General features: G+C 43.9%; 1 protein-coding gene across 1 annotated transcript in view; it reads right to left on the bottom strand.

Annotated features, from left to right (window-relative positions):
* Positions 1-3,901: 3,901 nt before the first annotated feature.
* Positions 3,902-25,657, bottom strand: part of LOC118563577 (C-type mannose receptor 2-like) — a 33,935-nt gene continuing 12,179 nt past the window's right edge. Inside the window, exons 3-6 of the mRNA XM_036138683.1 lie at positions 14,158-14,344; positions 13,740-14,072; positions 5,455-5,549; positions 3,902-4,050 (exon numbers count right to left, since the gene is read on the bottom strand). Of these exons, the coding sequence (XP_035994576.1) occupies positions 3,949-4,050; positions 5,455-5,549; positions 13,740-14,072; positions 14,158-14,344 (717 nt within the window). The 3' untranslated portion in view covers positions 3,902-3,948. The remainder of the gene's footprint in view (positions 4,051-5,454; positions 5,550-13,739; positions 14,073-14,157; positions 14,345-25,657) is intronic.

The raw sequence follows: 25,657 nt of genomic DNA, 5'->3' as shown, positions 1-25,657 counted from the left end.
GACCCTTCCCTTATCTCTGACTATCGTTCCTCGTTGCCGTCCAGTTCGTCTAGGCCGCCAGGTGGCGACCGTTGAAGGGGGGGTACTGTTATGTTCCGGGATTCTGGCTGCATGGTGGGAGCTCCTGTGCGCCCTTACCACCGTTTACCACCAGAGGGCGACAGGTTCCGGTTGGAGTGCGGTGCATCATCATCCACAGCTGTTCGCGATCATCTTCATCAGCGGCTCAGATTTAAGGAGTTGGCCGCCAGCCCAGCGTCGCCTGAGTGTTAGCCAATCATGGTATCTCTGAGCCCCCTGAGCCTGTCTCTGTGTTTTCTAGTTGTCTTTGAACTTCCTAGTAATTATCTTTGTTTCTTCCGTTGCCTTTAGGCGATCCCTTGGTGAGATCCTAGTTGATTTCCTGGTTTTTGAACCACCCTCGTGACGCCGTGGAAAGTACCCACAGGTTGCCCGAGTTCTCAGACTCACCTCTCCGTTGTTTGCAATCATCTCCTGGACTCCACGGCTGGCGGCCGTACCACTCCTCCGTTTTTCCACTGCTCCCGAGCCTGCCTGTCCGCCTCCCGCCGCACTCCTCTGTTGTTTCTGGACCCACCAAGGACTAAGACGCCGGACATACATTGTTTCCCCTCCAAGACTCCGTTCCTCTACTTCAAAGTAAGATCAGCCTGTTTTCTCAGTGAAATTTCCTTTCTTCCCACAACCCCTGAACTCACCACTCTGCTCTTTCCTCATAGTGAACCATTGTTGCTGTCACTGTCGTTTCCCCAGGACCAGGCCATCCTGATTCTCACCGATAATTGTGTGATCATTATTAAATCATTTAACACTGAATAAAATAATTGGCATCCTCACAAACATGATTACCTCGTCCTCAGTAAGTGAGGCAGCATTGGAGGAATCTTTAGAATCTGCGCAGTGTTTGAACTGTTTAGAAGCAGTAGAGCTTTCTGAGCTATCTAAAATTTTAGCTTCATCTAAACCTTCTACCTGTATGTTAGACCCAATCCCAACCAAGTTGTTTAAGGACATATTCCCTTTGATCAGTGGCACTATTTTAGACATGATTAATCTATCCTTAGTAAATGGATATGTACCACAGGTTTTGAAAGTAGCTGTTATTAAACCTTTACTTAAGAAACCTTCTCTTGATCAAGATGAGTTAGTAAATTACAGACCTATATCTAATCTTCTTTTCTTATCTAAAATTCTTGAGAAAGTAGTTGCTAATCAACTTTGTGAACATTTACAAAGTAATGACCTACTTGAGGAGTTTCAGTCAGGCTTCAGAGCTCATCATAGCACTGAAACAGCTCTGGTGAAGGTCACTAATGATATTCTCATGGCCTCAGATAATGGACTTGTGTCTATACTTGTCCTGTTAGATCTCAGTGCTGCGTTTGATACAGTTGATCACAATATTCTCCTACAAAGACTTGAACATACTGTAGGGATTAAGGGGAAAGCATTAGGCTGGTTTAAATCTTATCTGTCAGACAGATTCCAATTTGTTCATGTTAATAATAAATCTTCCTCAAACTCTAGGGTCACCTGTGGAGTACCACAGGGTTCAGTCCTTGGACCAATTCTCTTTACTATATATATGCTTCTGATAGGCAAAATTATCAGACAGCATGGGATTAATGTTCACTGTTATGCTGATGATACTCAGCTATATTTATCCATAAATCCTGATGAATCCAATCAATTACTTCGACTGCAGACACGTCTTGATGACATCAAAAGCTGGATGACTTTAAATTTCCTGCATCTAAATTCTGACAAGACCGAAGTTTTAATCTTTGGGCCAGAGTCCTCAAAAAATAAACTTCTTAACCAATCACTTAATCTGGGTGGCATTAACCTGGCCTCTGGTAATAAAGTAAAAAATCTTGGTGTTATTTTTGACCAAGACATGTCATTTAAATCCCATATTAAACAGGTTTCCAGAGTTTCCTTTTTTCACCTCCGGAATATCGCCAAAATTAGAAACATTCTGTCCAGGAGTGATGCTGAAAAACTGGTCCATGCATTTGTTACTTCAAGGCTGGACTATTGTAATTCTTTACTATCAGGAAGTCCACAAAATGCAGTTCAAAGCCTTCAGCTGATCCAAAATGCTGCAGCAAGAGTTCTGATGAAAATCAACAAGAGGGATCATATTTCTCCAATTTTAGCTTCCCTTCATTGGCTTCCTGTTAAATCAAGAATAGAATTTAAAATTCTTCTTCTAACGTATAAAGCCCTTAATAATCAAGCTCCATCATATATCAGAGCTCTGATTACCCCGTATGTTCCTAACAGAGCACTTCGCTCTCAGACTGCAGGTCTGCTGGTGGTTCCTAGAGTCTCTAAAAGTAGACTGGGAGGCAGATCCTTTAGCTATCAGGCTCCTCTCCTGTGGAACCAACTCCCAGTTTTGGTCCGTGAGGCAGACACCCCGTCTACTTTTAAGACTAGGCTTAAAACTTTTCTTTTTGACAAAAATTATAACTAGTGACTCATGTTACTCTCAGCTACCTTTATAGTTTTACTGCTATAGGCTTAGGTTACTGGAGTATATCAGGATCTAATTTTCTCACTATATTGAGTTCTACTGTTCTTCAATTATGCATTATGTGTTGTCATTTCTGCTTTAACTTTCTGTTCTCTCTCTTTTCTCTTCATAGTAGGTACACCTGGTCTGGCGTTCTGTTAACTGTGACATCATCCAGAGAAGACGGCTCACCTGCTACTACCATCTAATGTAGAACAGATTACTAGATCAATGTGTGCTTCTGTGCTTTTTTGTTTCTCTTGTTGTGTCTCTGTTCTGTCTTCTGTAACCCCAGTCGGTCGAGGCAGATGACCGTTCATACTGAGCCCGGTTCTGCCGGAGGTTTTTTTTCCCGTTAATGGGTGGTTTTTCTTCCCACTGTCGCTTCATGCTTGCTCAGTATGAGGGATTGCAGCAAAGCCATGTACAATGCAGATGACTCTTCCTGTGGCTCTACGGTTCCCCAGGAGTGAATGCTGCTTGTCGGGACTTTGATGCAATCAACTGGTTTCCTTATATAGGAAATTTTTGACCAATCTGTATAATCTGACCCAATCTGTATAATATGATTGAACTTGACTTTGTAAAGTGCCTTGAGATGACATGTTTCATGATTTGGCGCTATATAAATAAAATTGAATTGAAAAATTGAATTGATCCTACCTCTCCTGTTTTGTGTTCTGCATGTGGGCTTGCTAAAAGAAAACTGAACCCATCATGACAGTTTAAGTGACTGAGTCTAACTGCAGATTTGCCACAATTAACAGTAATGGCGGACGCTCTGACACATCCGCAGCATAGGCAGAACCCGCCTAAAAGGCGTCTACGTATAACATGTCTATGTGCGTAACCAAAGCAACATGGTGGTTTACAACAGCAAGCAGCTGATTACAACAACCAAAGCCAGAAATCCCACAGGATTTATAAACTAACTAGTTTATAGAGGTGATAGCTGCAGAACACAACAGCGCCATCTACTGTTCAAAGGCACACAGCTTGGAAAGAAGTTTGATGGAGGATTTCTCTCTGCATGTCTGGTCTTAGTCTATTTTCACTTCCATCAGCAACAGCAAAAAAAGTTTAGCTAAAATGTTTTTATGTGAGCGGATGTCAAATAATTCAGACAGGAGACTGAAATATGCTCTAAAGATTACTTAAATTATTATAATTTTATTTAAGGATGAATAACAACAGCTAAGCATGGGACAGTTATATATATTTTTTATTTAAATAAAGGCTCCCCCCTCCCACCAAACACGCACACACCACCACCAACATTTTGCTCATCTGTGCATTAATTCAGTCCTCTTCACTCCTCAGAGGAGTTCCTTCAACTAAACAACATTTCAATATTTGCATCTTGTGAAATAACTGTTGCACCAGCTGGATGTTCAGCTTCTAAGATCCTCCTACATATCATCTTCTTTATGGAATATCTTTCCATCCGTCTGCTTCCTCCAGCTCAGTTTGACGTCTGGCTTCCCTCCCTGCTGCTGCAGCTTCAGTACCAGCTGAAACACAATAACATCACTGATGTTAATATTACACAGACACAGCTTATTTAAGGTCAATATTCTACTGAAGTTCCAGCATGTTGTGATCGTATCACAGGTGACTGCTTCAGACTTTTTTAGTTAATTTTCCTGACATTAGTACTGTTGGATTAAGCACACAACCATTTTAATTTAAACTAGTTTTGTTCACAAGAATTTGTCATAAGACTGGGAAACCTCAGAAGAGAAGAAAGTGTCATCAGGACAGGTTGATCCTTTTTCAGATGTTTATCTTGATCTTGTTTCCTCCAAAGAAAAGCTACTTTGTCTCTTTGCATCAGAACATCTTCACAGGCAGGAAGCTGCTGGAAGAAACAAGATATTTTGACCTGACAGGTTCAACCGCAGAGAAGAACTTTCAGGATGTCCTAGCAGGTCAAGCTAGAACCAGGCTGTGTCTCCTCATGAGGAGGATGAAACACAACCAGGTCTCCACCAGTGCAAAGGTTGCTCAGCAGCTTCACATAGCTGCATCTTCACTGTGGAGAAGACTTTATTACAAGCAGCTTCTGACCATGGAGGCCAGACCGAGGTTCTGCAGGAAGTACAAGTCCGGACAGCAGAGGACTGAGGCAACCCTTTCTTCTCTGATGAATCCTCCTTCTGGTTGTTTTGAAAACCAGGAGAAGAAACTCTGAGAGCCACCATGAGGCCCATTTGGTGGCAGCAGTGAAGGTTCCTGGTCCAATCTATGTGTGGCGTTGCTTCTCCACCAAGCCCGTGGGTTTCCTCCCAATCCTCCTCAGACCACTGCAATCAATGAAGGGTGGGATCCAAAGGTCCTCCTGGAGAACCTTCTTCCAACAATCCAGGAACCATTTGGTGGTGATCAGAGGATTTCCCTGAATGAAGGAGAAATGTTGGACCTAGTTGGACCTGCGGTGAGGAAAATGCCAGCTCTGAAGCATCATTCCATCCACCCCACAGCATGATGCTGCCACCACCAACCATCCCTCCGTAAGCAGCTGGAGAATCCAAAGCCAACAAACTGGGATCCATCAAAGACCCTGATGAGTCACCATCAGTCAGGATCTGGTCCAGAAGATGAAGTCACTGACTACAGTTAATAATCTGGTACCAAACGTGACTCCACCTCGGTACCAACCCTCAACATGTTCTGCTGATCTGCTTTGAGCTGCTCCTTTCTTCATGCAGTCATCACCTGAGAGCAGCTAGCAGCAGATAAATGAGTTTTCAGGCTGGAGTTGTCCCTGGTATCATATCTGCTCGTTCAGAACCAAACCAGAACCTTTTCACCTGCTCACCAACATGTTCGCTCCATTAAGACTGAAAATACAGTGAATGAAGAAAATAGATTTACTTTTACATTTGGTGAATATTTCTGGTTTTATTGTAATTTACCTGCTTCAGCAGGTTTTCCAGAACAGCAGGATCCTCCAGGTCCAGATGGGAGGTTGTGACCAGCTTCACTTTCAGAACCTTCTGTGAAACTGCAACTGTGATGGAGAAAATATTTAATCAGTTCTGGTTGGGACTTGAATGATATTCTGACCCAGTATTTGCTGGGATGCACTCTCCTGTTATTTCTAAAAGCTTCTTTTACTGCTGAGCCTCGCATAATATAACCCTGGATTATCTGAAGCTTCACCAGCAGAAACCCGTCAGACAGAAGGTCCAGCATGATTCTCAGCACAGCAGCTCAGTCTGACCCACATGATGTTCCTGAAACTTTGCAGCCACTAAATGAACAGTACCGAACCCCAAGATATTGGTTTAGTTCCAGGAGGAAAACAGAACTACTTCTTCACAACACACAGAAGAGAAGGGAGTTTTTTCTTAGAGACCTCGAGACATTAACCAGCTTGATATTAAATTTAAACAGTGCCTGCTTCATCAGTAACATGATAAAACCTAAAGGTCTCTAAAATCTTGAAATTTTTCCCACATTCATTTGTTTCTGGTGGAAGAAGCTGGGTTTGTGGTCTCGTGTTTTAAATATGGAAGTAAATACATAAATGTGAGCATACTACCAGTAATGTGTGTATAGGACAATGACATTGGTTGGACAAAAAAATCCTTCAGGAAATATTAGGAACCCATTCCTAGACCACACAGTGAGATCTGGCACATGCTCTTCTTTGAACTACAGTTGACTAAGGTCCAAATAATGCCATCCATCCATCCATCCATCCATCCATCTTCTTCCGCTTATCCGGGGTTGGGTGGCGGGGGTAGCAGCTTCAGTAGGGAGGCCCAGACGTCCCTCTCTCCAGCCACTTGGGCCAGCTCCTCAGGAGGAATCCCAAGGCGTTCCCAGCAGAGAGACATAGTCCCTCCAGCGTGTCCTGGGTCTTCCCCTGGGCCTCCTCCCGGTGGGACGTGCCCGGAACACCTCACCAGGGAGGCGTCCAGGAGGCATCCTGACCAGATGCCCGAGCCACCTCAACTGGCTCCTCTGGACGTGGAGGAGCAGCGGCTCTACTCTGAGTCCTCCCCGGATGACTGAGCTCCTCACCCTATCTCTAAGGGAGAGCCCAGACACACTACGGAGAAAACTCATTTCAGCCGCTTGTATCCGGGATCTCGTTCTTTCGGTCACGACCCAAAGCTCGTGACCATAGATGAGGGTAGGAACGTAGATCGACCGGTAAATCGAGAGCTTGGCCTTTTGGCTCAGCTCTCTCTTCACCACAACGGAAGAGAGAGCTTCCGTTGTGGTGCTCTCTCTTCCGTTGTGGTGAAGAGAGAGCTTGGCCTTTTGGCTCAGCTCTCTCTTCACCACAACGGATCGGTACAGCGCCCGCTTCACAGCAGACGCTGCACCAATCCGCCTGTCGATCTCCCGCTCCATCTTCCCCTCATTCGTGAACAAGACCCCAAGATACTTGAACTCCTCCACTAGGGGCAGCACATCCTCCCCAACCCGGAGGAGGCACTCTACCCTTTTCCGGTTCAAGACCATGGTCTCAGATTTGGAGGCACTGGTCTTCTTCTCTTTTCTTACTGATTTTTCTTCTTATCATTCACTATTAAGCTGAACAGAGTGATCATTGTTGACAATTGTAATATTCATGTGGGGGATGTTACTTGCAAAAATGCTTCTGAATTTGTAAACATGATTGAATTTTTAACTTCACTCGGCATATATCTTGCCCAACACACAGCAAGGGACATTCACTCGATCTTCACTATCTTCACTATATTCACTCTATCTTATGGTATTAACATTAATAATGTATGCTTCAAATATGTATTGGTTAGTGATGACAAATGCATCTTATTTGATCTCGCTTGTGATGATGATCCTGTTATCCCAGTGTAATGTGGCAAACTGAAACTCCCAGCATGCAACACAGTTGGGACTACAACTTATCTTCCCGCCCACACCTTACAATGGAGGTTGTGACTGCCCCAGATCAACTTACGCCCCGGGACAATAACCTGCAGCCTAGCAAAGCGCATGTTCTTCTTCCTTGCAGAAATGCTATGTTGAGAAGACCAGCAGCTGATTTTTTTGCGTGTGCCTAACATGTGGTAGGCCTGAGATTGGATTCTTGGCAGGGCCAAGTTTTGTTGCATCACTTTTCCTCCGTTCGTTATGTCGGAGAGGTCAAGACATTAATATTTCTAAATACAAAGTTAATTCTCTCAGTGAATCAACAAACCCATACATCCAATTGACTCAGCTTTGGTTACAATTTTAAATTTAAGTCTTCAGCTGGGCCAGGTCCCTAGCTTTTTTTAAGCATGCTGTTGTTCAGCCTATATTGAAAAAGAACAACCTTGATGTAGCTTCATTCAGAAACTATTGGCTCATTTCTAAATTATCTTTACTTTTGAAAATTCTAGAAAAGGTTGTTGCGAACCTGTTAAATAATGTTTTGGATTCCCATAATATTTTTTATCAATTTCAGTCTGGTTTTCAGAGCAGTGTATGATACTGTTGATCACTGCACTCTCATTGATACACTGGAAACAACTGTGGCTATTACTGGAGCAGCTCTGGACTGGTTTTCCTCCTATCTTTCAGGCAGGACTTTCTCTGTGTCCATAGAATAGAATAGAATTCAACCTTATTGTCATTGCACTGTCACGAGTACAAGCAACAAAATGTGGTTCGCATCTATCCAGAAGTGCTATACAGGATATAAATATTTATTCACAGGTGTATGTACAAGCAAAAAGTAATAGTAAGGGACTATAAAATGTTGTGTATAAATATAAATATAAATATAAATATAAATATAAATATAAATATAGGAGCTATATGCACAGATTATACAGATTATACAAAATATACCTGATGTTAGGAAAATAATCATATATGTATTTATTAGCGGGTAAACCTGTTGTTTGTTCCTGTTTATTCCATCAAAGGAACATTTTTAAGATTAAATCTATGCTTTCTAAAGAAGAGACAGAGAGGCTTGCTCATGCTTTTAATTCTACTCATCTGGATTATTGCAATGTACTGTGCACCTGTCTAAACAACTCCTCCCTGGACCGACTGCAAGTTTTACAGAATGCACCTGCAAGGCTTTTGTCTAAAACCAACAGGAGATATCCTGTACTTAAGGCTCTTCATTGGCTTCCGATTGGTTATAGAGTACATTTTAAAATTGTAACGATTATTTACAGAGCCCTACAAGGCCAAGCTCCATCTTACATCTAGGATTTGTTGTATGCACACATCACATCTGATCACTCTTCAGGTAAAGACCATTTAAGTGTTCCCAGAACAAGTTTTAAAAAGAGGTGATTGTGCTTTCTGCGTTGTGGCACCAAGGATTTTATTAGTGAATATTTTTAAAAACTGAGGATGAGTCAGGAACAGGTCTAGGAACGGAAATGCATAGGAACGATACTCGTCCAGAGCCTAGTAAGAAACAATGCGTTTATCAATGTGGTTTTAAAGTATAGCATCCACTGGCTAGTGTAAGGAGGAAAACACCTTTTCTTTTATAGAAATACTTAAGCTTAGCGCCAAAAGAGCAGAAAGCAGAGAGAGGGTAGAGGTCCAGGTACAGTTTGAAAGAGAGAGCGGCGCAGGAGAACCAGCTGAGGTGGGGAGCTGGGGGGGGGGGCAGCGTGTGTTTGAGGAGGAGACAGAGAGAGCCATCCCTAGCGATAACAGAGACAGTGCAGGTGGAGGGGCTTGCTGCCCGATCGGATAGTTTGAGCATAGTCGCTCAGAGATGGATCACACCGTTAATTTCAATGATCCCGCGTTATGGCCAACAAAAATTATTGAGTGAATGTTGTGCGTTTAATGACAAAAAGGAAGCCTTTCTCAGAGATTCAGAGGGCAGATAATTCCCAAAGTATCTAACATATTCTACCTCCTACAATGGAAGGGGAAAATTGTTAGGGGCTGGCTAATATACAGCAGGTCAAAAAAGGCCATATTTTGGCTGCAGTGCTGCTGTTCTCTGATGAAGAAAAGATCAACTAGTGCACTAAATTCAATAGATGGGTTGAAAATATCCAATATAAAATACAGAGATTTCCAGGGCATGAAGTGTACAGTTAAGTTGACTTGTGTGTGTGTGTGTGTGTGTGTGTGTGTGTGTGTGTGTGTGTGTGTGTGTGTGTGTGTGTGTGTGTGTGTGTGTGCGTGGTGGCAGCAGGTGTAGAGGAGAGGCCCAAAAGGACTGTGTTGTCCCGGGCCCTAGCAAAGCTGTCAACTGGCCTGCATAAGGTATATACAGTGTGTCCACACATATATTGTGTATCAAAAAATTAAAAATAAAAGTACAAGGAAAATAAAGTAGATATTTAGAATGATTTATGTACACTCAGGTGACTTATTGTCATGTTTTTAGATGAACCCGAACGTAACCACACACAGTACAGTTAAAAAGAGAGTTTATTGAAGATGATGAATTGTGGAGGAAGATGACCAGAGTTAAGACCAGGCTGGAGCTGTAAATGGCTGGAGCTGGCGGGCAGGACGGAGCCGGAGCATGGAGACAGCTGGACCAGCAGCACAGCAGCATGGAGACTTGAGAACCAGAACTTGATCAACAGCACAGCAGAATGGAGACTTGGGAACCAGGCTTGATCAGCAGCACAACTGGATGAATACTTGCACGACTGGAGTGAGAGCAGGACCAGAATCACAGCAGACAGGTGGAGAACTCAGGCTGGATGAGAACAAGATGAGGTGAGCAGCAAAGAGCAAAATCAACAAGAGTAAACAGAAACCAACAGAACGAACCGACAGGGGAGGACTGAATGCAGGGAGCTTAAATAGGGAGGCTGACAGGTGTGCTGAGTACTGGCTGATTAGTGACTGACAGGTGTAGATGATTACTGAGCATGGAATCAGGAGCTGTATGGAAGATGGAGAGTGCCATGAAATGTCCATGGTGCAGCAGGCAAGGCTGCACCATGACAATTATATACAAATGTACATTAAGTGGTACCAGGTAAAGAACAACAGTGAGGTAGTGAGATAACTATACAGCTAAAGTCGCTTATTAAACAGGATTATTTAACAGTGTTATTGCACAGGGTATTAAATAGAATTGCACATTAGTTATTACAATTATAGTGCAGCATTGTAAAGTCTGATGGCAGCAGGGATTAATGACCTGCGGTAGCGCTCCTTCTTACAGACAGGATGTCTAAGTCTGTCACTAAAGGAGCTGCTCAGCTCCTCTACAGTCTGGTGCAGGGGGTGGAAGGTGTTGTCCATGATGGATGTGAGCTTGGAGAGATACACCTTAAATTCCTGGAGGAAAACGGTGTGTCTTTCGACCTTGTCATTCCTGGACATTTGAAATTTTCACATTGGATTAGGGATACTGGGATCTCTACTTATTGGTTTTTGTGGATTTTTGAAGTATCGGCAAATACAGCGGATGTCGGAGCTATTTGGCCTTGATCAGGCTGCCGGCTGCATGACGCGCTCACAATGGCTGTGAACGGACAAACCTGGCAGGTGAATGGAGCGAAGCCGAAAGCTGCCTGTGTTGGAACGCAGACTGACTTTGGTGGTTGAACTCAAGGGGAGATGGGATAAAAATCTGGGAGTGAAGCGCGAAAAAGCCCAATAATTTGGAAAATTGGATTTACCATTTGGAGCCAGCAAAAGACTTAAAAGCTGACAGGAAAGGCAGTGCAGCTTGTCTCATAACAAATAACATATTTGGATTCCCTCCCTATCAACTCCTGGATTGTTATGGCGGAGAGTGCCCAGAAAAGCCCCCGGCTACCCCCCTCCCCCGCTGACACCTGAGGATGCTTCTCTGAACTGTGGGCCGGCTGATAACATCAAGGACAATGGCCTCTGGAGAGTGTTCACGGAGAAAAACACTTTCGCCCATACACACACGCATAACTGATACTCATAAAACTGATGAATTACACTCACGCGACAGGTCTCAAATGTTTACCTTCTGCATACATGTTGTCTTGTGTTTAATTGTGCTTTTGTGCTATGAGGGTTTTTTTGTGTCGGTTGTTTGTCTCTTTATAGGTGAGAGCATAAATAGGCAAACATCTGTCTCTTTTTTTCTCCCTCCCCTCTTTCCCCCATGTTGTTGCTCTTTCTTCGAGAGTTTCAAGGGCAGCGCTTGGGGACGCCGTGTAAAGCGGGGTCTGGGGCAGTTTGGGGAACACACCTAACGGCTGCACTTTTTAGCAGCGGCCGACTGGCTGTGTTCCTGGCAACGCAAGGCCTCAGTCAATCGTTCCCCCAAAATGTTTGTTAAGTGTATGTGATGGACGGTTGTACTGGAACTGAATTTTTGATTGTAATGCAAATTGCAGTTGACTAATAAAATTGATTGATTGATTGATTGATTGATTGGACAACACCCTCCTCTCAGCCACTTCCTCCACTGAGTCCAGAGTGCAGCCCAGGACAGAAGTGGCCTTCCTCACCAGCTTATTCAGCCTCTTTCTGTCCCGCTCTGCGCTGCCAGGAGCCCAGCAGACGACAGCGTAGAGGAGGGCTGAGGCCACCACAGAGTCATAGAATCAGAATCAAGTTTAATCGCCAAGTAGGTTTGCACATACAAGGAATTTGACTTGGTGATGATGGTGCAGACAAAAATAAGAATACAATAAAATAAAATTGAATAAAATCAACATATATAGAGACGTAATATACATAGACTATGCGTTAATGTAACGCAGAAGCTTGTAAGTCCTGAACGGGGGAGAGAGGCAGTGTCCAGTGTCACGAGTGGCTCTTGGTCTTGTTCATAAGGCCGGTAGCAGATGGCAAGAAACTGTTGTTGTGGCGTGAGGTTTTGGTCCTGATGGACCGCAGCCTCCTGCCACAGGGAAGTGTCTGAAATAGTCCATGACTGGGGTGGAGGGATCAGCCACAATCTTCCTGCACGCCTCAGAGTCCTGGAGGCGTACAGGTCCTGGAGAGATGGAAGATTGCAGCCAATCACCTTCTCTGCAGACCGGCTAACACGCTGCAGTCTGCCCTTGTCCTTAGCGGTGGCACCAGCGTACCAGATGGTGATGGAGGAGGTGAGGATGGACTCAATGATGGAAGAGTAGAACTGAACCATCATTGTCCTTGGCAGGTTGAATTTCTTCAGCTGCCTTCTTCAGGAAGTCCATCCTCTGCAGGGCTTTCTTGGTGAGGGAGTTGATGTTCAGCTCCCACTTTAGGTCCTGGGAGATGATAGTTCCCAGGAAGCAGAAAGACTCCACAGTGTCGATGGTGGAGTCACAGAGGGTGATGGGTAGAAGGTCTTAAGCAGAGGCCGGCTCACTCCAAAGGATCTCAGCCTCCTCAGGAGGTGGAGGCGGCTCTGGCCCTTCTCATACAGGGCGTCGGTGTTATGAGTCATGTCCAGTTTATTGTTGATGTGAACAACCAGGAATTTGAAACTCTCCACAGTTTCTATGTTGTGCCCCTGGATGTTCACAGGTGAGTGAGGTGGGGGTCCTCTCCTGAAGTCAATCACAATCTCTTTGGTCTTACTGGTGTTTAGACACAGATCGTTCTTCTCATACCACTCCACAAAGTCCATGATAACCGACCAGTACTCCAGCTCGTTCCCCTCAGACACACAGCCCACAATGGCCGAGTCATCAGAGAACTTCTGAAGGTGGCAGCTGTCCGTGTTGTGGGTGAAGTCCAAGGTGTAGAGGGTGAAAAGAAATGGAGACAGAATGGTGCCCTGGGGGGCCCAGTGCTGCAGAGTGCCACCTTTGACTGACAGCCATTCAGCCGCACGTACTGAGGGCGGTCAGTGAGGTAGTCCATGGTCAGTGAGGAAGTCCATGGTCCAGTCAGCCAGATGTTTGTCCACCCCAGCGTCCTCCAGCTTCTCCCTCAGCAGCACCGGTCTGATGGTGTTGAAAGCGCTGGAGAAGTCAAAGAACATGACTCTCACAGCGCTCCCAGTGGTCTCCAGGTGGGTGAGCGCCCGCTGCAGCAGGTAAATGATGGCGTCCTCTACTCCAATGTTGGGCCGGTAGGCAAACTGCAGCGGGTCCAGGGTGGGGCTCACCACGGTGCGCAGGTGAGCAAGGATGAGGTGCTCCATCGGTTTAGACAATATAGTTTAATATTTTAAGTGTTGTTGTTGTTACTTGTTTTATTTTTCCTATGTTTTACTATAAAGCACTTTGTGACACCTCTTAAATACATTTTACTTGTTTACCTACACACTTACCTACACATTTTAAACGTTCCTACTCTCTCACCTGTTTACCTTGGTTGCAGATAAATGGATTCTCCACATCACAGTTGTCATCCTCCCAGGTTCCAGGTTCTTTGAAATTTGCTGCTGCACAGTTCTTCTCCTTGATGTTGTTGGGTTCCCCGGACTTCCAGTACTGGAACGAGGAGTTGCTTCTGTCCACCCACTCCCAGGACTTCCTGTAGAGACCAATCCAAACAAGATTTCCTCCTGAAACCTCGTTTACCTTCTGGTTCTCCGACACATCTCTGATGGTGACCAGATCTGTGTGATGTTCCCTGCAGTACTTCTGAGCCTCAGTCCAGTTCACGATGAGGTCGATGCGGACAAGCGTCACGTCTGATCCTTTAAAAAACAACAAACAGAGATTGTTTCACCACATGAAACTTTAAACTTTCAAAGGTTTTAAGCAGGAAACTGGGTTCCTCACCACTTCCATCAGAGCAGATTGGTCTGTATTGCCAGTCACAGGGTGCATCGTACCACCAACCCTGTGCCTGCATTGCCACACAGTTCTCTTCTGGCTGGTACGTAGCAGGTTGTCCAGACGCCCAGTTCCTATACTCCCCATCAGACGTGGACCACTTCCAGTTGTCATACAGTCCGATCCAGAATCTCTGCAGAGAGTCGGGTAAAGCAGGGTCAGACTCACAGATGAGCACAAGCTGGTTCTACTCTCTGACCTTATTTCCACTCAGCTAGAAGGTAAGTGATAAATGGGACATACTTGTATAGACCTTTATCAAGTCCAACAACCCCAAAGTGCTTTACACTAGAATCAGTGATTCACCCATTCACACCCTGATGGTAGTGAGCTATGTTAGTAGCACTGCTGCCCTGGGCAGACTGGCTGAGGCTAAGGTGCCATACATCGGCCCTCTGACCTCTGGCAGCAGGCAATTTGGGCAAGTGTCTTGCCTAAAGGACACAATAATTAATGTGGTTGGAGCGGGGGATCGAACCTGCAACTCGCTAATTGCTGCGCCACTGTCACCCTACTTGGCTTTCTTGAACTTCTCTAAGGTTACTGAGGAGTGGGTTCAGTGGGTTTGTCAGAACCTGCTAGAGATATTGTGGCATAGAATCGATCAACTCAGAAACTGAAAATCCAGCTGCAGTGACTATTATTAAGTCATTGTTCTGTTTGGATCCAAAACTACTAGGAGCTTTGTTACCAGTAAGAACAAAACTGGCTGCAAGGATAAAGCAGATCACAGCTCCAGAACATCAGAAAGCCATCAGACCTGCAGATGTTTCACAGTTTATTCATTTGTTCTCGGTTTGACACAGAAAGATCCATCCATCCATCTTCTTCCGCTTATCTGGGGTCGGGTCGCAGAAGATTAGATACAGGTCTGTAACTTATTAAGTCACCGTGAACAAGGGATGGTTTTTTGAGAAAAGGTTTAATAACAGCTACATTAAAAGCCTGTTGTACATATCCATTTACTAAGGATAGATTGTCCATCCATCCATCTTCTTCCTCTTATCCGGAGTCGAGTCGCGGGGGTAGCAGCTTCAGTAGGGAGGCCCAAACGTCCCTCTCCCCAGCCACTTGGGCCAGCTCCTCAGGAGGAATCCCAAGGCGTTCCCAGCAGAGAGACATAGTCCCTTCAGCGTGTCCTGGGTCTTCCCCTGGGCCTCGTCCCGGTGGGACGTGCCCGGAACACCTCACCAGGGAGGCGTCCAGGAGGCATCCTGACCAGATGCCCGAGCCACCTCAACTGGCTCCTCTCGACGTGGAGGAGCAGCGGCTCTACTCTGAGTCCTCCCCGGATGACTGAGCTCCTCACCCTATCTCTAAGGGAGAGCCCAGACACACTACGGAGAAAACTCATTTCAGCCGCTTGTATCCGGGACTTTTCACCACAATGGACTGGTACAGCGCCCGCTTCACAGCAGATGCCGCACCAATCCGCCTGTCTATCTCCTGCTCCATTTTCCCCTCATTCGTGAACAAGACCCCAAGATACTTAAAGTCCTCCACTATTTTATTTAAATAGTGCCAAATCATGAAACATGTCATCTCAAGGCACTTTACAAAGTCAAGTTCAATCATATTATACAGATTGGGTCAGATTATACAGATTGGTCAAAAATGTCCTATATAAGGAAACCAGTTGATTGCATCAAAGTCCCGACAAGCAGCATTCACTCCTGGGGAAGCGTAGAGCCACAGGGAGAGTCGTCTGCATTGTCCATGGCTTTGCTGCAATCCCTCATACTGAGCAAGTATGAAGCGACAGTGGGAACAAAAACTCCCCATTAACGGGAAGGAAAACCTCCGGCAGAACCGGGCTCAGTATGAACGGTCATCTGCCTCGACCGACTGGGGGTTACAGAAGACAGAGCAGAGACACAACAAGAGAGACAAAAAAGCACAGAAGCACACATTGATCCAGTAATCTGTTCTACATTAGATGGTAGTAGCGGGTGAGCCGTCTTCTCTGGATGATGTCACAGTTAAAAGAACGCCAGACCAGGTGTACCTACTATGAAGATAAAAGAGAGAGAACAGAACGTTAAAGCAGAAATGACAACACATAATGCATAATTGAAGAACAGTAGAACTCTATAGAGTGAGAAAATTAGATCCTGATATCCTCCAGTAGCCTATAGCAGTAAAACTATAAAGGTAGCTCAGAGTAACATGAGCCACTATAGTTATAAGTCTGTCCGTCCGTCTTCTTCCGCTTATCCGGGGTCGGGTCGTGGGGGTAGCAGCTTCAGTAGGGAGGCCCAGACGTCCCTCTCCCCAGCCACTTGGGCCAGCTTCTCAGGAGGAATCCCAAGGCGTTCCCAGCAGAGAGACATAGTCCCTTCAGCGTGTCCTGGGTCTTCCCCTGGGCCTCCTCCCGGTGGGACGTGCCCGGAACACCTCACCAGGGAGGCGTCCAGGAGGCATCCTGACCAGATGCCCGAGCCACCTCAACCGGCTCCTCTCGACGTGGAGGAGCAGCGGCTCTACTCTGAGTCCTCCCCGGATGACTGAGCTCCACACCCTATCTCTAAGGGAGAGCCCAGACACACTACGGAGAAAACTCATTTCAGCCGCTTGTATCCGGGATCTCGTTCTTTCGGTCACGACCCAAAGCTCGTGACCATTGATGAGGGTAGGAACGTAGATCGACCGGTAAATCGAGAGCTTCTCCTTTTTGGCTCAGCTCTCTCTTCACCACAACGGATCGGTACAGCGCCCGCTTCACAGCAGACGCTGCACCAATCCGCCTGTCGATCTCCCGCTCCATCTTCACTCTAGTTATAAGTTTTGTCAAAAAGGAAAGTTTTAAGATTAGTCTTAAAAGTAGACGGGGTGTCTGCCTCACGGACCAAAACTGGGAGTTGGTTCCACAGGAGAGGAGCCTGATAGCTAAAGGATCTGCCTCCCATTCTACTTTTAGAGACTCTAGGAACCACCAGCAGACCTGCAGTCTGAGAGCGAAGTGCTCTGTTAGGAACATACGGGGTAATCAGAGCTCTGATATATGATGGAGCTTGATTATTAAGGGCTTTATACGTTAGAAGAAGAATTTTAAATTCTATTCTTGATTTAACAGGAAGCCAATGAAGGGAAGCTAAAATTGGAGAAATATGATCCCGCTTGTTGATTTTCATCAGAACTCTTGCTGCAGCATTTTGGATCAGCTGAAGGCTTTGAACTGCATTTTGTGGACTTCCTGATAGTAAAGAATTACAATAGTCCAGCCTTGAAGTAACAAATGCATGGACTAGTTTTTCAGCATCACTCCTGGACAGAATGTTTCTAATTTTGGCGATATTCCTGAGGTGAAAAAAGGAAACTCTGGAAACCTGTTTAATGTGGGATTTAAATGACATGTCTTGGTCAAAAATAACACCAAGATTTTTTACTTTATTACCGGAGGCCAAGTTAATGCCATCCAGATTAAGTGATTGATTAAGAAGTTTATTTTTTGAGGACTCTGGTCCAAAGATTACAATTTCTGTCTTGTCAGAATTTTAAGTGCAGGAAATTTAAAGTCATCCAGCTTTTGATGTCATCAAGACATGACTGCAGTCGAAGTAATTGATTGGATTCATCAGGATTTATGGATAAATATAGCTGAGTATCATCAGCATAACAGTGGAAATTAATCCGATGCTGTCTGATAATTTTGCCAATGGGAAGCATATATATAGTAAAGAGAATACTGAACCCTGTGGTACTCCACAGGTGACCCTAGAGTTTGAAGAAGATTTATTATTAACATGAACAAACTGGAATCTGTCCGACAGATAAGATTTAAACCAGCCTAATGATTTTCCCTTAATCCCTACAGTATGCTCAAGTCTTTGTAGGAGAATATTGTGATCAACTGTATCAAATGCAGCACTGAAATCTAACAGGACAAGTATAGACACAAGTCCATTATCTGAGGCCATGAGAATATCATTAGTGACCTTCACCAGAGCTGTTTCAGTGCTATGATGAGCTCTGAAGCCTGACTGAAACTCCTCAAGTAGGTCATTACTTAGTAAATGTTCACAAAGTTGATTAGCAACTACTTTCTCAAGAATTTTAGATAGGAAAATAAGATTATATATAGGTCTGTATTTTACTAAATCATCTTGATCAAGAGAAGGTTTCTTAAGTAAAGGTTTAATAACAGCTACTTTAAAAGCCTGTGGTACATATCTATTTACTAAGGATAGATTAATCATGTCTAAAATAGTGCCACTGATCAATGGGAATATGTCCTTAAACAACTTGGTTGGGATTGGGTCCAACATGCAGGTAGAAATTTTAGATGAAGCTAAAATTTTAGATAGCTCAGAAAGCTCTATTGCTTCTAAACAGTTCAAACACTGTGCAGGTTCTAAAGATTCCTCCAACGCTGCCTCACTTTCTGAGGACGAGGTAATCGTCTACTGCTAAGAGCTAAGGGAATGGATGGATAAATGGAGCTGTGGCTCTGGGTAAGATTAGCAATCGTACTAAAGAGAAATCTAGGATTATTTTTATTCTCTTCAATTAATGATGAAAAATATGCTGCTCTAACTCTGCAAAGGCTGTTTTTATACAACAATAGACTGTCCCTCCAGATTAAGTAGGATTCCTCTTGGTGTGTAAAGCACCATTTTCTCTCCAATTTCCGAACATTGTGCTTCAAGGAACGCAGCTCTGAATTAAACCAGGGAGCCAGCTTCCTGTGAATAATCACCTTCTTTTTCAAGGGAGCTACATTGTCTAATGCAGAACGCAATGAGGAAGTCACACCGTTAGCAAAGGTGTCAATTTGTGAATGGGAAGAAACAGCATTGCTGTCATCTACAGGCATTTCTGCAATACTGAGGATATTAAAAGGGGGATAGACTCTTTAGGTTTTGATACAGCATTATCCGATAAAGATCTACTATAAACAAAACAAAGCTCAACCAGTGCCAAAACAAATGATAAGCCCAGTACAGCCAACAAGCCAAGATAAAGATGACACAGAAAGAAGCTATGTCAGAACTACAGGAGGATTCATCCCAGATCTCAGCAGGACAAAGAGAGGACCAAGAACCTCCATCGTTACGAACACCGGTCCAGACTGCACCCGCCTCGCCTTCTTCTCCACAAAGCCCAGAAGTTCCTTTTCTGGAATTTTCTCACATGTACAAAGTATTTAAGATTGGCCTACAGCTGACTTCCTCTCCTCATAGCCACTCTGCTGTGACTAAACCAGTATTTTCCAAAGGCCGCAGAGCCCCAGATCCTCCTCCTCTATGTATCATGGAACATTCTGGTGCTGAGGACCTCCAGATAACTTCGCTGTGATACAGATCAAGCCTTGGCCGCACGTTTATCAGACATGACAGTTTACAGCATCAGCTTGGGCCTTTTGCCAGAGATTATGGAATATCTGTGATGATACGTGGCAGAAATAAGAAAAAAAAAGGATAAACAGGAACAAATACTTAAAAGTCATAAACTGTCAGATGCAACCTGTCACAGACATCATCAACCACTAAGTCATATAAACATCAACCACTAAGTCATATAAACTGGGTTTATTAAACATTAGATCTCTGTCAGGAAAATCCCCTTTAATTAATTACTTCATTATTGACAATAATCTTGATGTAATGTTTTTAACAGAAACATGGTTACATGAATCTAATGAAGTAGTTATTCTGTTGGAGACAACTCCTCCCAACTACAATTTTCTTTGTGAGAGCAGACAGCAAAGGAAAGATGGAGGAGTGGCAACACTATTTAATGATTCACTAAAGTGTAAAAAGGTGTTTTTGGAAAAATTCAACTCTTTTGAACATTTGGCGCTCCAGATAAAGAGCTCGGTACAAACTATGTTTCTGAATATTTAAAGGCCTCCTAAGCCCACATCAAACTTTTTTAATGATTTTAGTGACCTCCTATCTGTGATATGTGTTGATTGTGACTGTTTAATTATTGTGGGAGACTTCAACTTTCATGTTGACAACCCTGAATACAGATGTGCAAAAGAACTGTGTGACACACTTAGAAACTTTAATTTAACTCAACATATTAAACAGCCAACACACAAACAGGGACATATTTTAGACTTAATCATCACTAAATGTCTAAAGATTTCTAAGGTCAATGTAGCTGATGTTGCTCTATCTGATCATTTTTCTGTTACCTTTGAAAGCATAATTTCCAATGACTCATTTAGCCAAAGGGACATCATAAGAAAATGCACCTTTAAGGACAATGCCACAGAAACTTTTATTCAAGCTTACTCTGATACTTCAACCTTGGGCTGCAACTGAGTAGATGAGCTAGTAGATAACTTTCAGTCTAAAGTCTCAAGCATCATTGACTGCGTTGCTCCAGCCCATCTACAGGCCCATTTTCCAGTCTGGTTTCCTCACCACAGTACAGAGACCGCCCTTATCAACGTGTTTAATGACATCCATATAAATACAGACTGTGGAAGAACCACCGTGCTGGTTCTATTGGACCTCAGTGCAGCATTTGATACTGTTGATCACTCCATCCTGTTAGAACGCCTGGAGAACTGGGTGGGCCTCTCTGATACAGCTCTCCACTGGTTTAAATCCTACTTAAAGAACAGGAAATCTTTTGTATCAGTAGGTAACTTTACATCAGAGATGACAAAAATCGCATGTGGGATTCCCCAAGGGTCCAACCTGGGTCCCCTCCTCTCCAATATCTACATGCTTCCCTTAGCTCAGATCATAAAAAACAACATCAGCTACCATAACTATGCAGACAACACACAGTTTTACATCACCATGTCACCAGGTGACTATGAACCAGTTCAAGCACTGAGTAAATGCCTAGAAGAAATCAATAGAAATCAATGCCTTGATTGAATAAAAACAAAACAGAAGCAATAATCTTTGGACCAATAGAGGATAGATCAAAAATTAGCACACAGCTTCAGTCGCTTCAGCTAGAAACCACTGATCAGGCCCGAAACCTGGCTGTAGTGATGGACTCAGACCTGAACCTCCAAAAGCATCTAAAGACAGTTACAAGGTCGGCTTTCTATCACCTGAGGAACATTTCCAGGATTAAAGGACTGATGTCTCAGCAGGATCTGGAAAAACTAATCCATGCATTCATCTTTAGTCAAATTGATTACTGCAACGGTGTTTTCACAGGTCTGCCTAAAAAGTGGATGAGACAGCTGCAGCTGATCCAGAATGTTGCTGCTCGCGTCCTCACTAAGACTAAGAACGCAGAGAACATGGACCCGGTTCTGAACTCCTCACTAAGACCAAGAAAGTAGAGCACAACACCCTAGTTCTAAAGTCCTTACACTGGCTCCCTGGGTGTCAAAGAATAGACTTTAAAATCCTTCTGTTAGTTTATAAATCCCTAAATGGCTTAGCACCTAAGTACATCACAGACTTGTTATCAGTGTATCAACCATCCAGACCACTCAGGTCTTCTAGCTCCAGCCTGCTGTGCATACCTAGAACAAGCTCCCAGAAAACTGTAAAAGTGTCGAAAGCCTGAGTTCTTTCAAATCAAGATTAAAAACACATTTGTTTTGGATTGCCTTTGACTGTTCTAGTTAAACTGTTTTACTGTTTTTAATGTTCTATTTTCTATCTACATTTTATTCCTACTTGCTTTTATTTTGTTTTATTTTCCTATATTTTAATCATGTAAAGCACTTTGCATTGTCTCTGTACTGTATTGTGCTATATAAATAAATTTGCCTTGCCTTGCCTTATAATGGAACGCTCTTTTGGGGGTGGAGAACTCAGTTAGATTATACTCAAAGGTTATTAAAAAATGGTCAGATAGGACAGGGTTGTGAGGAAATATTGTTAATTCTTCACAATCAATGCCATATGTCAGCACAAGGTCTAAAGTATATAACCAAGAATGCGTTGGTTTATGCACATTTTGAGCAAAGCCAATTGAATCTAGGATAGTTTTAAAGGCTACACTAAGGCTATCACATTCAGTGTCAACATGGATGTTAAAATCACCTACTATAATAACCTTGTCAGAGTTTAACACCAAATCAGATAAGAAGTCTGACAGCTGATCCAAAAACTGAGTGTAAGGTCCTGGTGGACGATACAAAACAACAAACAGAAGAGGTTTTATTGCTTTGCAGTTTGAATGAGGGAAACTTAGGGTTAAATGTTCAAAAGAACTGTAGTTATTAATTGGCCTGGGACTAATTAATAAATCAGACTGAAAGATAGTTGCTACTCCTCCTCCTCTTCCCGTAGATCTGGGTATGTGGAAATTTAAATAATTGGAGGGAGTTGACTCATTTATTGTGTTTTGCATTAGACAATATAGCTCCCTTGAAAAAGAAGGTGATTATTCACAGGAAGCTGGCTTCCTGGTTTAATTTAGAGCTGTGCTCTTTCAAGCACAATGTTAGGAATTTGGAAAGAAAATGGTGCTCTAAACATCTAGAGCAATCCTACCTAATCTGGAAAAAAAGTCTACTGTTGTATAAAAAGATCCTTCGCCAAGTTAGAGCAGCATATTTTTCATCATTAATAAAAATAATCCTACTTTTCTCTTTAGTACAGTTGCCAAATCTATCCAGAGTCACAGCTCCGTTGGTCCATCCATTCCCTTAGCTGTTAGCAGTAATCACTTTATGGGATTCTTCATAAATAAAATTGATTTCATTAAAAATAAAATAATTGGCATCTCCCAAAAATGATTACCTTGTCCTCAGAAAGTGAGACAGCATTGGAGGAATCTTTAGAACCTGATCTGTGTTTGAACTGTTTAGAAGCAGTAGAGCTTTCTGAGTTATCTAAAATTTTAGCTTCACCTAAACCTTCTACTTGTATATTAGACCCAAACCCAACCAAGTTATTTAAGGAGGTATTCCCTTTGTGTAATTCCCCTAGTTTAGATCTGATTAAAGGCAGGCCAGATCCTTCCTCTCCCTGGGCTGCCACCTTATCATGGTGGAGGGGTTTGAGTGTCCCAATGACCCTAGGAGCTATGCTGTCAGGGGATTTATGCCCCTAGTAGGGTCACCCAAGGCAGCCAGGTCCTAGGTGAGGGACCAGACGGAGGGCGCAGTGTTCTCTCGCCCGGACGCGGGTCACCGGGACCCCACTTTGGAGCCAGGTCTGGAGGTGGGGCATGCTGGTGTTATGCCAGAAGCTGTTTGAATATGATTATTATTATTAATTATAATTTGATGTTATAATTTTAATAATAGGTCATTCAAACTCAAATAGTAGCTATAACAAAATATGGCACAAATGGTGGTGATGCCAGGGCACGTAGCTTGTAATGATTTATACCACTAATGCATTTATTAATTAGCTGTTATGGGCTAATTTATGCTGGGACAGGAGGTCTGATTGGTTTCTTAGCCGATGAGATTTATCCAGCAGCATTGATAACTCAAACTATAACTGCAATTAGAGTTTAAACCTTTACTCCTTTATCACCCATCCAATATTAATGTCTCTGTATTACTGTCAGATGTCAGAACTTGAAAAGAGATAGCTCTATATATTCTGATGACCATGCAGCTCTGAATTGGAATGAACACAAACAATTACTATTCCACAAGTTTTTGCTTTTCTTGAACCAAAGCAATTCCCTGTTAAAGTAATTATCTGATTCAACAACCGTGGAAACTTCTACTCACTACTAAACTAAACATGCAAAACATATGTGAAAATAAAAGGTCAAAGATGGATTAAAATAAGAGGTAGTGACTCTTCGTTCACTCAGTTGTTTAAACATCACATTCAAGAAGTCGGCAGTGACGTAGCAGCATTGAGAGACAAACAGCTTTGAGAATCCAACTGGAATCGTCAATGTTTTCCAATAAGCTAGTTCAGCTTAGCTAGCTACACCTTTCCAAGATGGCGACTATGACGACACGTGATCCTTACGCATCACCTTGCGTGATGCGTAAAGGTGAGGTCTTAATGACGTAACCAACGCTTACGCTGATGTGGGGTGGTAACTCGATCAGAGAGGCGGCCTGAATGAGAAATTCAAAGATAGGCCGCGAACTTAGGTTTAACAAAGAGATTGAACCCGCTGATAAGAGGACCGGAGAAAGCAAAAGGAGAAAGAGAAAAAGATGGAAAAATCGGCTCTCGGCGGAGCCACTTATGAATCACAAATCAACACAGCCAAAATCACTTACAAAAAGCATGCACATACAAAGAAAATATTCAACAGTTCAAACAACTTCGTCTTGGAGTAAACAAGCATTAAACTAAAATCCTACTTCTGCCCAGGCACTAAAATGATATCACCTTATAGGTGAAAAGAGAAATAAAAGGGGAAAATCCCGTTTACTTGTGTTGTCTTCGAGGAAGTCCTAGAGCGCTCCGAGTCCGCGGCGTCCTGAATACGCTTTAGCGGACGCAGGTGTCGGACAGCAGGGTACTGGAGGGGATCGCCTTTCTCGTTCTCTGGGCGTTCAGACGCTTTGTTCTGCCAAAATTAAAGCGTGGTCCCTTTACGATCTGCGGGAGATAAACGGCTCCCAGTCTTCGTTCGAAGTGGGTTTGAAAGTAGTCGACCTCCTGCATCAGCAGTGCAGGGATGGAGTTGCTTCGGTAAATCTCCGGTCCAGCAAAGAATTATCGAGCACGTGGCGTGTGGGGGTTGAAACCCACGGAGTGAAACAGCTGCGTGTCTTCCCGTACTGGCGGAGCGCCAAGAAAGAAGGCAGAACGCTTGTGCGGTCGGGTTAAATAGTTATCACCATAGCAACCATTTTGACCGTGTTGCATGATGGGAGTTGGTGGCCATTTTGACCACATTGCATCATGAGAAATGCAGTCTGTCACGTCCCTAACTGGCGTTACATAGGCGAGTGCCTGGTGGCTGGGCTTTTACCCATGGAGCCCGGCCGGGCACAGCCCGAAGAGGAAGCATGGGTCCCCCTTCCAATGGGCTCACCCCCTGTCAGAGGGGCCAAAGAGATCAGGTGCATTGTGTAATGGGTGGCAGTCGAGGGCGGGGACCTTGGCATTCTGATCCTCGACTGAAGAAGCTGGCTCGTGGGATGTGGAATGTCACCTCTTTGGTGGGGAAGGAGCCTGAGCTAGTGCAAGAGGTTGAGAGGTTCCGACTGGAGCTAGTCGGACATACCTTGACGCATGGCTCTAGCTTTAGAACAAGTCTCCTTGAGAGGGGGTGGACATTCTTCCACTTCGGAGCTGCCCCTGGTGAGAGGCGCCGAGCTGGGGTGGGCATACTTGTTGCACCTCATCTTGGTGCCAGTAAATTAGGATTTACCCCAGTGAACAAGAGGGTAGCCTCCCTCTGCATACGTGTAGGGGGATGGGTTCAGACATTTAAATCCCATATTAAACAGGTTTCCAGGGTTTCCTTTTTTCACCTCAGGAATATCGCCAAAATTAGAAACATTCTGTCCGGGAGTGATGCTGAAAAACTAGTCCATGCATTTGTTACGTCAAGGCTAGACTATTGTAATTCTTTACTATCAGGAAGT

The sequence above is a fragment of the Fundulus heteroclitus genome, chromosome 1 (assembly GCF_011125445.2).
Source record: "Fundulus heteroclitus isolate FHET01 chromosome 1, MU-UCD_Fhet_4.1, whole genome shotgun sequence".
In the NCBI taxonomy this organism is placed as follows: Eukaryota; Metazoa; Chordata; class Actinopteri; order Cyprinodontiformes; family Fundulidae; genus Fundulus; species Fundulus heteroclitus.
The sequence above is the reverse complement of the archived record's forward strand: the minus strand, read 5'-3'. Positions and strand labels throughout refer to the sequence as shown.